Below are 12,565 nucleotides of genomic sequence, written 5' to 3' on the forward strand. Positions count from 1 at the left end.
CCCAGACATTACACTTGTATTGGATTTTTTACAAGAGGGATGGAGAAAAAAAGCTTAGACCTAGCATTTTAAAAGTGCAGATTTCAGCATTAAGTGCCTTATTTGAGTTTTAAGTTAGCTGATCATCCTTGGGTTAAGAGGTTTCTGACTGCAGTATCTAAGTTATCCCCAGTCTGTAAAGGTAGGGTTCATCCCTGGGATTTAAACTTGGTGCTTTCAGCTCTCACTTCAGATCCCTTTGAGCCTATCAGTATGATTTCCCCAAAGATGCTCTCCCTTAAACTTGTGTTTCTCATAGCCATTACCTCTGCTAGGAGAGTTAGTGAGACCGCTGCACTTTCCATTGACCAGCCTTACTTGAGGATCTTGGAGGATCAGGTGGTGATTTCTCCTGATCCTTCTTTTTTACCGAGGGTCTCTTCCCATTTTCACCTTTCCCAGGACATAGTTTTACCCTCCTTCGGTGCTTCTCCAAAAAATGAGGGAATCAGAATTTCATTGTTTAGATGTTAGGAGGTGTATAATTCAATATCTACAGGTCACTCAACCTTGGAGGTCCTCCTCCTGTCTGTTGCTTTTATTCCAAGGTGCGAAGAAGGGCTCTGCTGCTTCTCAGACCATTGCTAGGTGGATTAGACAGGCTATTTACTTAGCGTACTCTTCCAAGGGGGTTCTTCGACCCTCGGCGTTCGGGGCTCAATCTACTAGATCAGAGGGCCTCTGCTTCTATAGAGCAGATTTGTAGAGCTGCGACCTGGAGTTCCCCACATAGATTTTTCAGACACTGTATAGACTTCAGCCACCTTCTAATGAGGGCCTTGCTTTTGGCTGTAAGGTGCTCCAAGCTGTTGTCCCGCCCTTGATTATTCTCGCCTAATCTCCTGGGGTGCTGTCATAGGCGAAGGGGAAAAGTTAGATTACACTTACTGGTAATTGGTTTTCTTTGAGTCTGACAGCACCTGGCTAATTCCCTTCACCTAATATTTATAATAAAAAAACAAAACAAAAAACACAAATTAAGTTTTGTCTATGAGGTAATAAAAATAAAAAAAAAGAAAGGGATGTAGAAATGATTAGATTTATTGAAATGTTATGTTCCTTAGTTCTTGGAAAAGGACTGGGGGTAGAGGGGGTGGACCATCTTTTTAAAGCGGTTCTGGTTCCTGTCCTGAGGAGGAGGCGGCGGTCACTCCAGGGGTGCTGTCATAGGTTTAAAGAGGACCTTTCACTAGAATAAAAAATCTAAACTAAGCGTACAGACATGGAGAGCGGCGCCCAGGGATCTCCCTGCACTTACTATTATCCCTGGGCGCCGCTCCATTCTCCCGGTATAGGCTCTGGTAGCTTCCCATTTTCGGCTCAACTGGGTGGAGCCTGCCGGCGTCTTTTTCTCCCAGGCTGTACCGCTGCCCAATCGCAGCGCTCAGCTCATAGCCTGAGAGAGAAAAAAAACCTCTTAGTCTATGAGCTGAGTGCTGCGATTGGCCAGCGCTACAGCCTGGGAGAAGGATTCGCCGGCAGGCTCTACCTAGTTGAGCTGAAAATCTGAAGCTACCGGAGCCTATAACGGGAGAACGGAGCGGCGCCCAGGGATAATAGTAAGTGCAGGGAGATCCCTGGGCGCCGCTCTCCATGTCTGTACACTTAGTTTAGATTTTTTTTATTCTAGTGAAAGGTCCTTTTTAAAGAAAACTGATTACCGGTAAGTATAATCAAATTTTTCTTAAATATATATATTTTCTCTAATCTTGGATGACATTTTGGGGCTTTGGAACCGATTACTCAACTTAAAATGGTTTCAACATACAATTATCGTCCTGCAACCAATTAATGTTGTAACTTGAGGGACCACTGTATATGCAAAGAAAGGCCCATTGCAGGGGGTATATATAATACACTGCTCAAAAAATTAAAGGGAACACTTAAACAACACAATGTAACTCCAAGTCGATCACACTTCTGTGAAATCAAACTGTCCACTTAGGAAGCAACACTGAGTGACAATCAATTTCACATGCTGTTGTGCAAATGGGATAGACAACAGGTGGAAATTTTAGGCAATTAGCAAGACACCCCCAATAAAGGAGTGGTTCTGCAGGTGGTGACCACAGACCACTTCTCAGTTCCTATGCTTCCTGGCTGATGTTTTGGTCACGTTTGAATGCTGGCGGTGCTTTCACTCTAGTGGTAGCATGAGACGGAGTCTACAACCCACACAAGTGGCTCAGGTAGTTTGCAGCTTATCCAGGATGGCACATCAATGCGAGCTGTGGCAAGAAGGTTTGTTGTGTCTGTCAGCGTAGTGTCCAGAGCATGGAGGCGCTACCAGGAGACAGGCCAGTACATCAGGAGACGTGGAGGAGGCCGTAGGAGGGCAACAACCCAGCAGCAGGACCGCTACCTCCGCCTTTGTGCAAGGAGGAACAGGAGGAGCACTGCCAGAGCCCTGCAAAATGACCTCCAGCAGGCCACAACTGTGCATGTGTCTGCTCAAACGGTCAGAAACAGACTCCATGAGGGTGATATAAGGGCCCGACGTCCACAGGTGGGGGTTGTGCTTACAGCCCAACACCGTGCAGGACGTTTGGCATTTGCCAGAGAACACCAAGATTGGCAAATTCGCCACTGGCGCCCTGTGCTCTTCACAGATGAAAGCAGGTTCACACTGAGCACATGTGATAGACGTGACAGAGTCTGGAGACGCCGTGGAGAACGTTCTGCTGCCTGCAACATCCTCCGGCATGACCGGTTTGGTTTGGCATTGGGTCAGTAATGGTGCGGGGTGGCATTTCTTTGGAGGGCTGCACAGCCCTCCATGTGCTCGCCAGAGGTAGCCTGACTGCCATTAGGTACCGAGATGAGATCCTCAGACCCCTTGTGAGACAATATGCTGGTGCGGTTGGCCCTGGGTTCCTCCTAATGCAAGACAATGCTAGACCTCATGTGGCTGGAGTGTGTCAGCAGTTCCTGCAAGACGAAGGCATTGATGCTATGGACTGGCCCGCCCGTTCCCCGGACCTGAATCCAATTGAGCACATCTGGGACATCATGTCTCGCTCTATCCACCAACGTCACGTTGCACAACAGACTGTCCAGGAGTTGGCAGATGCTTTAGTCCAGGTCTGGGAGGAGATCCCCCAGGAGACCGTCCGCCACCTCATCAGGAGCATGCACAGGCGTTGTAGGGAGGTCCTACAGGCACGTAGAGGCCACACACACTACTGAGCCTGATTTTGACTTGTTTTAAGGACATTACATCAAAGTTGGATCAGCCTGTAGTGTGTTTTTCCACTTTAATTTTGAGTGTGACTCCAAATCCAGACCTCCATGGGTTGAAAAATTTGATTTCCATTTTTTTATTTTTGTGTGATTTTGTTGTCAGCACATTCAACTATGTAAAGAACAAAGTATTTCAGAAGAATATTTAATTAATTCAGATCTAGGATGTGTTATTTTTGTATTCCCTTTATTTTTTTGAGCAGTGTATTTATTGCCCTAAATTACAATTATAGGATAAAAAGTGTGCACAAGTCCAGATGTTAGTTAGGCCGGTTTCGCATGAGTGTATTCAGTCCAAGAAATACTGTGTGGGAGCAGTATTTTGCAGACTGAACACTGCTCCTCTGAGGTTAACTTGCATCCTTTTAATGATCTATGATGCGTTCCTTCCTGACTACTGATCTACTGTACTATACTCGCCTAATGCTGTGACTATAATTCAATAGACCCGAGGTGAGACAGGATTTCACAGCATAATAAATCATAATGGTACTGTGAGTTCACTTCAGAGCAGCAGTGTTCAGTCCAGGAATTACATCCCCCCACATGGAGCTTTTTTCCCAGACTGAATACGGTCATGTGAAACTGGTCTTAAGATGATGTTGGTGCAAGTTATTCAGGTCTTTGAATGTAAATTAGGCCATTACATATGATCTTGACTCTAGCAATGGGCTTTGGGATACTTAGGCTACTTTCACACTAGCGTTTTTTTGCGGATCCGTCATGGATCTGCAAAAACGCTTCTGTTACATTAATAGAACCGCATGCATCAGTCATGAACGGATCCAGTTGTATTAGGTATTCTATAGCCATGACTGATCCGTCTTGAACACCATTGAAAGTCAATGGGGGACAGATCTGTTTTCTATTGTGCCAGATTGTCTCAGAGAAAACGGATCCGTCCCCATTGACTTACATTGTCTGCCATGACGGATCCGTTTGGCTTCGCTTCGTCAGGCAGACAGCAAAACGCTGCAGGCATAGTTTTGGTGTCCGCTTCCAGAGCAGAATGGAGACTGATGGATTCTGAGCGGATCCTTTTCCATTCAGAATGCATTAGGGCAAAACTGATCCGTTTTGGACCGCTTGTGAGAGCCCTGAACGGATCTCACAAACGGAAAGCCAAAATGCTAGTGTGAAAGTAGCCTAAATTGGTTAACATTTTGACCCACCAGGACCTGCCGTCTGCCGTAGAGTGGCAGTGCTGGATCACATTACATCTGACATTGGATCATTTTTGTCCCATTTACTATATCTGTGTTTTCTGTTAATTTCTGTGTGTCTGCATTTGTCAATATTGATCAGTTAAAATATTTTATTTTTTTCTGGTAAAGGAAAGAAAAATAAATGCACAGGACACTTCTGTGTCACAATTCATGGGTGATGGAAAAAAATATGCTTTTGTACAATTTTTATAAAAAGAAAAAAAAGAAAAAAAAAGCTGAATTGAGTGTGAAAGACGCTACATCCAAATTGCATTTTTACAGGTTTATCCAGATATTCATCTGTTTGTTCATGGCACAATTATTGGGTAGCAGTCATTTTGCTACTGTTAATTCATCCTGTTCTGTGAGATTGTCAGATCACAAACATTTATGCTAATGTTCTACTTATTTTTTTATACTCTTTTTGTAATAGCGATACAAGCTTGGGGTGCGTTTGCATTACCGGATCATGGAATCTATGTTGAAATCGGTAAGTGTTAAATAAAAACATGTTTATCCATTAAAGTGGTTGTCCCAAGATGTACATTTATTTGCCATGCACAGGATGAGTTCAACCGTCTCTGGCAGTCCCATAGAGAATGTGAATTGCGTGGTAGCGAGCATGCTTGACTGCTTCTCCATTCGTGATCAGAGAGGGTCCTAGCAGTCAGACTTCCAGTGATCTGTACTTATCCTGTGGTGCTTTTTTTGCCCTGGATACTTCATAAAGACTGATATAAAGAATGTCGCCTGATTTAGAGAGCGACCCTTTGTTTCATCCTGTTGGTGGTGAGAAGGTTTGACTACCGTGTACCCATACACATGTATGCCAGCCACCAGCGAGTGTGCTGCCTAATCCCTTCTGTGGGACAATAATCCTGCTTCCTGTAGTCTACAAATGCCCCCCCTGGTTATTGGAGGTTGTGTACTTTGACAAATCTGTCAGATAACCGTAAGCTCCTTCAAAGAATGGAACATGTATGTTTGCATATGATTTTTTTATTTATTTTTTATTAGGGTCACATGTGCTATGTAATGAATGATCTCAAAAGGAAATTCTTTCAAACAAATGATAGTCGACCTTACAGAGCTTGTTTCCTGTTTTCTGCTTAATACTTCTGCAAGTTATGCTTTGTACAGTTTTTTTTTTTTTTTTTTTTTACAATGATCAGAGATTGGCATTTTTGTTTAAAGTTCAAGCTGTTCTCCATATTGTGTCTTTGCTTTTCAGGAACAAGAGCGCTTGTCGGTGCAGAACTTCAGGTTTGTTCTTCAGAGACCCCATTCAAAGTATTTTTAGGTTGCAAGGAAATTGTAGAATTGTCTGTTCAAAATCTTAAGGGAACGTTCAATCATGTTAATAAAGAGCCTTCTGCTTCCTGCCCTCCGTTCTGTCAGCGCTGCTTTCCCTGCTGTTTTCCTGTTGTGTTACAGTACGGTACAAAGTAGTAAAAGGACTGCATTGGGGACATTAATGTTTTGTTTGCCCAGAAATACAGCGGAGGATTAACAATAGCCCTTATGTAGCTGGATTTTACAGCTAGGTATTCGGGTGGAATTCTGTTTTGGGTGTGACACGAGTTTTCCATGAGTTCATCTGCTTTGTGTTTCTGAACGGTGTCAAACCTCAGAAATTGTAATTATTAATTAGTCAAACAAATATGGCCTCCAGCATTTTATATAAAATATTATGTGCGCTCATTCCAAATAAATTGATGTACTGTAGTAGTGAAATTATGTACATTAAAGTGTAACTGTACTTTTGGTATGTCATAATGATATCAAAGGTTCTGAAGGGTGGGGGTTATGAGCGCTGAGACCCTCACTAATGGCAAAAACAAGGAGTAGGAAGCGCTAACATGGACTGAGGACGAGCTAGGCAGGAAAAGAGGATGCTCTGTGTGAGAACCTTTTGTCCTCAGCCTTCTGACCCTCACTGATCATAACCTATTGCGATGTCACTATGACATATCAAAAGTTTTTTTTTAAAGTACAGTTACACTTAATGTCATAAGGAGTCATGTTGTGGTAGCCTGAGTTGAAAAAAATTCTATTGGCCCATAAACCACATTTTACCAGCAGTGTACTCGGTCCCATAGACAGTTAATAGAGCACTGGTAATGCTCCATTCAAACACATTCCAGGACACCTATTCTCATGACCAATGGAGGTCTCAGTGGTCGCACACCCATTGATTGTTTTTCAACTATGTGCACTATAAGGCTAGGGCTACACAACGACATGTGTTGCTTGACACATAGGGCACAACTACACTTTTATAATGATAGTCTATGGTGTCGCACTGCAACATGAGACCGACTGCGACACGACAGTCGCAAGAAAAAATCCATTTTGGATGGATTTTTTGCTACTGTCGTGTCGCAGCATGTGGCAGTGCGACACCATAGACTATCATTGTAAAAATTGTCTTGCAACATTGGTGCGACAAAATGTCGCGTATCACATGACGTCGTGTAGCACTAGCCTAAATCTTGTGTGTGTGTGTGTGGGGGCCAACTCCTTTAATAAAAAAGCTTAATAAAGTGGAGAGGACTTAAACAAGTACAATCCATCAAATTCCTGTGCTCATTAAATGGGTTTATTGAGCTTAGTGCCAATATAATCTACTTGTTGCACTAGTAGAAAGCTATTCTCCACTGCACAAACTTCTGGTACTATAGTTAGGGCTGAATCGTGGCCCTCTGGGATTCCTTTAACTTAAAGGGGTTATCCCATGATTTAATGTAAGAGATGAAAATCGGACATCTTGTAGTACATGACTATCTCTAATAAAACCAGAACCAGCCCTGTACTGTACATAGATGTCCCTGTTCATTGCTCCCATAACTCCACTAGATTTATTTCAAGCTGAGAGCTCGGGGCGTGTCCTTTTGTACTGCATCTCGGGGGGGTGTGCTGCAGCTCTCTTTCTGTTGCTTTTGCTGCTTCTAAAATTAGATGAGGCTGGTTGATTAATTACATACAGTTAAATAATGTATTCAGATTCAGGTGCTAGTTAGGAAACTGTAGAATATTATTTGTGGTACAACCTATTTAGGTTATATCTGTTTAAAAATGATACATTTGCATGCGTTTTTTAAAAAAAAATGCCAGCAGATATACATTATACTACCCCTAGAGTATAAAGACTGCTTTCTGTATTGTTAGTAACAGAGTTTATAAGGCTGGAAAAAGACATCAATCTATCCAGTTCAGACTACTATCCTGCAAAGTTTCCATAGAATTTTTCTTTTCTTTTTTTTATGGGAAACAAATTCTTCCGGACTCCAATCAGGCAATTGGAATAACTCCCTGGATCAACCACCTATAGTGCATGCTGCAATTTTCACGCAACGCACAAGTGATGCGTGACAATCACTGCTCATCTGCACAGCCCCATAGAAATTAATTGGTCCAGATTCAGTGCGGGTGCAATGCGTTCACCTCAAGCATTGCATCCGCATGGAAATCTCGCCCGTGTGAAAGAGGCCTTAAAGGGAAAAAAATTTCTTCCCGACTCCAATCAGGCAATCAGAATAACTCCCTGGATCAACGACCCCTCTCTAGTAGCTATAGCCTGTAATATTATTACACTCCAGAAATACATCCAGGCCCCTCTTGAATTCCTTTATTGTACTCACCATCACCACTTCCTCAGGCAGAGAGTCCCATAGTTTCACTGCTCTTACCGTAAAGAATCCTCTTCTATGTTTGTGTACAAACCTTCTTACCTCCAGATGCAGAGGATGTCCCCTCCTCACAGTCCTGGGGATAAATAGATGATGGGAGAGATCTTTGTACTGACCCCTGATATATTTATACATAGTTATTAGATCCCCCCTTAGTTAATTTTGATAATCTTTCAGGGTCCTGTAGTCCACCTATTCCAGTTATTACTTTAGTTGCCCTCCTCTGAACCCTCTCCAGCTCTGCTATGTCTGCCTTGTTCACAGGAGCCCAGAACTGTACACAGTACTCTGTGTGGTCTGACTAGTGATTTGTAAAGTGGTAGGACTATGTTCTCATCACTGGCATCTATGCCCCTTTTGATGCAGCCCATTATCTTATTGGCCTTGGCAGCAGCTGCCTGACACTGGTTTCTACAGCTTAGTTCGCTGTTAGCTAAAATTCCTAAATCCTTTTTTCATGTCACTGTTGCCCAGTGTTTTACCAACTGGTGACTTGCATTATTCCTTCCCATGTACATAACCTTACATTTCTCAGGGTTAAACCTCATCTGCCCCCTGCCCAAGCCTCCAATCTATCCAGATCCATCTGCAGCAGTATACTGTCCTCTTCCGTGTCAATTGCTTACACAGGTTAGTGTCAGCTGCAAAAATTTATATTTCATTTTGCCACCTGTCTACAAGATCAGTAATAAACATATTGAAGATAATAGGGTCTAATAATGAGCCATGTGATAGCCCACTAGTGACAGTGACCCAATCTGAGTGTGTACCGATAAAGGGGTTGCTAATTTCCTATATTGATGACCTATCCTCTGGATAGGTCATCAATATCAGATCAACAGGGGTTATCCAGTTTCCTTCAATGGGAAGGAGCAGACGGAGTGTTATAAAGTTAGTTTCATTGAGATGCTGCAGGATGGCATCTCCATCTCCAGGATAAACTTACTGGCCTATAGTTTTTGACCCCTTTTTTTAAAATATTGGCACCACGTTTGCTAAGCACCAATCCTGTGGAACCCCTGTCAGTATTTATCAGAAATAAGGGTCTGTCTACGACATTACTTCTCTTAGGATATGGAGGTGTATGCCATCTTGACCCACTGATTTTCTATTTTAATATTGTTCGACACCGCTGCACTTCTTACTGGGTCAGACAGGCCACGTTTTTTGGGGAATTTACTTTGACACTTCCAGTAATCTTTGAATTCGATCTGTGATATATCGAACTCGAACACCAGGAAGACAACACACCATTTGACGATCCCGGTCTTTGAGACAGATCGCCCTATCTCTACCCCTAATAATTGAGTCTCCCACTACCAGCACCTGTCTGGCCTGCCCTGCTCTCCTGGTCCCCTGCTTAGTGGATCTGACATTCCTCTGACTGGCAGAGGAAGTGTCCGGCTGCAGCAGTGCTCTCCTTCAACTGACATCCCCTCATCTGCCAACTTGGCACACTGTTATCCAGCTAGCTACCTCACTTTCCTGTACCTCCATACTGCCACCCACCCTCAAATCTACCTCAGTGAGTGTCTGCTTAGTGAGCAGCAAACCCCTTTCCATATTGTCAAAGTATCTTAGTGTTGCAACTATCTCATTTAGGCCTCATGCACACAACCGTATAAATTTTGCGATCCGCAAATTTCAGATCTGCCAAATACTTTCCCCCAGTCGTCTCCATGACAGCACAAACTGAGATTGCCTTCCTCTAATAGGACAGGAAAAAGCACACAGAGAGGTTAAAAACCCCACCCCCACCCCTCATCGCCAGTGTTTTTTCCTGTCCTGTCAAGGAAGGAATGCCAGAGAGGTGCTGCGAGCCCTTCTGGGTTCCCTAGTTTTTTATTTAGATTTTTTACCCTTTTTCTTCTCACCCTGCTATGGCGGGGTGTCACTTGTTAGACCGGAGGTCGGATCCGGGGTCCGGCTCTCCCTCCTCCAGGCACGGTCTATGCCCGGGTCACCCTCACTCATGGTGATCCCGGCGATATTCCCTCTGTGGCGGCCCAGGCGGGCTTAAAACAGTGAGGTAGGGCGGCTGGAGCGACGCTGTGACGCGCTTCCCTCCAGTCGCCAGGTGATGACGTCAGACGCCGGGAGGCGTGGCCAGCGTCGTGACGTCACGGAGGCCGCGGCTGGCGCCAAATTCAAAAAGGTAAAGCCGATTCAGCCGCTCTGAGGTCTCCACGGTCACCCTACCTGCTGACAGAAGGTGGACGGAAGCTGAGAAGATGAGCGCCCCTACCACCACTGGCTCAGGTCCTGAGCCCCCTACCACTCTGGGTGGTGTGAGTAGCCTGCTGGCACCCTTTCATATTGCTTATTTTTCCCTGCAGTGGTTGACCCTTTCCTCCCTTGTTGTTGCAGGGAGAAAAGGAGTCTTCCTCCTCCGTTAAATCCAGACCCAGGAAGTGCGGCGTCTGTTCTAAGCAAGTTACTATGTAAGGACTGCACCTCTACCGTGGTGAAGGCAGAGTCCTCTAGCTTCATGGAGGAGATCAAGACTCTGGTCAGAACGGAGGTCCAATCAGCGTTGGCCGCTAGGGACCCCCCTGCCTCTCCTATACCCCAGCCTGGTCAGGGCCGCAGACCATCCTCTTCCAGAGGCCTGGACTACTCCGGGAGTGATCTGGACTCGGCCGACTCTGTTTTGTCAGATGCGGGGACTTCGCCTAGATCTCAGGAATTGGAGGAAAGTAGTGAGTACAGGAGATTCCTCTTTAACCCAGAGGATATAGAAGAATTGATCCGAACCATCAGGGCTACTATTAAGATGGAGGTCCCTAAGAGGTCCAAGTCAGTCCAGGAGGAGATTTTCGGGGGTTTAGGGGAGAGGCACAAATCGGTGGTCCCGGACAATATCCAGAAGATGATACGGGCAGAATGGGAGAAGCCAGAGAAGGGTTCCTTTATCCCACGGGGCCTCAAAAGGCGATACCCCTTCGACGAAGCGGACTGTGCCGACTGGGAGGCCATTCCCAGGGTGGATGCTCCCGTTGCGAAGGTAGCGAAACGAACGGTCCTAACGTTTGAGGACGCAGCGCAGCTCAAGGACCCTCTAGATAGGAAAGCCGAGAATCTGCTCAAGAGAACCTGGGAAGCTACAGCAGCTCTCCTAAAACCGGGGGTAGCAGCGACATGTGTGACTCGTACACTCACAGTGCGGCTTGAACAACTAGAGCACCATATAGCGAATAAGGCCCCTCGGGAGGAGATCCTGGATAGTATTCCTCTTCTGAAGAAGCCTACTTTCTTCCTTGCCGATGCCGCTGCAGAATCGGTTAGGCTTTCTGCCCGCACGGCGGTTCTGTCCAATACCACCAGACGGGTACTATGGCTTAAAGCCTGGTCGGGCGACACTGTATCGAAAAACAGGCTGATATCTCTACCCTTTCACGGTCAGTACGTGTTCGGGTCCGACCTGGACAAAATCCTTGAGAATGCCACGGACCGTAAGAAGGGCTTTCCAGAGGACAAATCCAAGTCCAGAAGACAGTTTTTTCGGAGGCCCCAGCAGGATCCCAGGGCCGATAGGAGGAGCCACGAGGGTCGCGGATTTACGAGAGGCGGGAGAGAAAAAGGTTTTTTCCTTAATCCCAACAGGGGAGATCCCTCTCCCTCTTCATCAAAACAATGACATCATCCCGGTCGGAGGAAGGCTCAGCTCCTTTCTGGGGGTTTGGGAACAAACCATCACGGATCCGTATATATTAGGCATCGTAGAACTTGGCTACACTATAGAACTGGATTCCCTTCCTCCGCAGAGGTTCGTCCTGACTAAGCTCACCAAGGGCCTCGAATCTCCCTTATCCGAGGGCGTAAGAAATTTATTACGCCTGGGGGCAGTAGAAAAGGTACCTGCCAGAGATTTGGGGAGGGGTCACTATTCCCCCTTATTCCTGGTCCCGAAATCGAATGGCAATTTTCGGACCATCATAAATTTAAAACCCCTGAACAAACACATCACCTACCACAAGTTCAGGATAGAGACAGTCAAGTCAGCGGTGAACCTCATCAAAAGAGGGTCTATGATGGCTACAATAGACCTCTCCGACGCATACTTCCATATCCCAATACAGGTCCGTTCCAGAAGATATCTGAGGTTCGTGGTGGAGCAAGGCGGGACAGTTTGCCACTATCAGTTCAAGTGCCTCCCGTTCGGCATATCATCGGCACCCCGCATATTCACCAAGGTGATGGCGGAGGTCGTAGCCTCCCTAAGCAAGGAGCGGATAATAATCGTCCCTTACCTAGACGACATGCTAATAGTAGCAGAAACCTCAGATCTCCTTCACAGCCACATCCAAGTGGTTCTCTCGCGCCTCCAGAACTTGGGCTGGTTGATCAACCGGGAGAAGTCCGACATGTTCCCAGACCATCGGAAGGTATTCC

General features: G+C 45.5%; 1 protein-coding gene across 4 annotated transcripts in view; it reads left to right on the forward strand.

The window, feature by feature from the left end:
* RB1 (RB transcriptional corepressor 1) overlaps positions 1-12,565 on the forward strand; it is a 350,867-nt gene that overhangs the window by 174,529 nt on the left and 163,773 nt on the right. For all 4 annotated transcript variants that reach the window (XM_040425458.1, XM_040425460.1, XM_040425459.1 and 1 more), the window contains exons 14-15: positions 4,918-4,974; positions 5,716-5,747. In XM_040425458.1, coding sequence (XP_040281392.1) covers positions 4,918-4,974; positions 5,716-5,747 — 89 coding nt within the window. The remainder of the gene's footprint in view (positions 1-4,917; positions 4,975-5,715; positions 5,748-12,565) is intronic.

Source organism: Bufo bufo, chromosome 3, assembly GCF_905171765.1.
Source record: "Bufo bufo chromosome 3, aBufBuf1.1, whole genome shotgun sequence".
NCBI classification, from domain to species: Eukaryota; Metazoa; Chordata; class Amphibia; order Anura; family Bufonidae; genus Bufo; species Bufo bufo.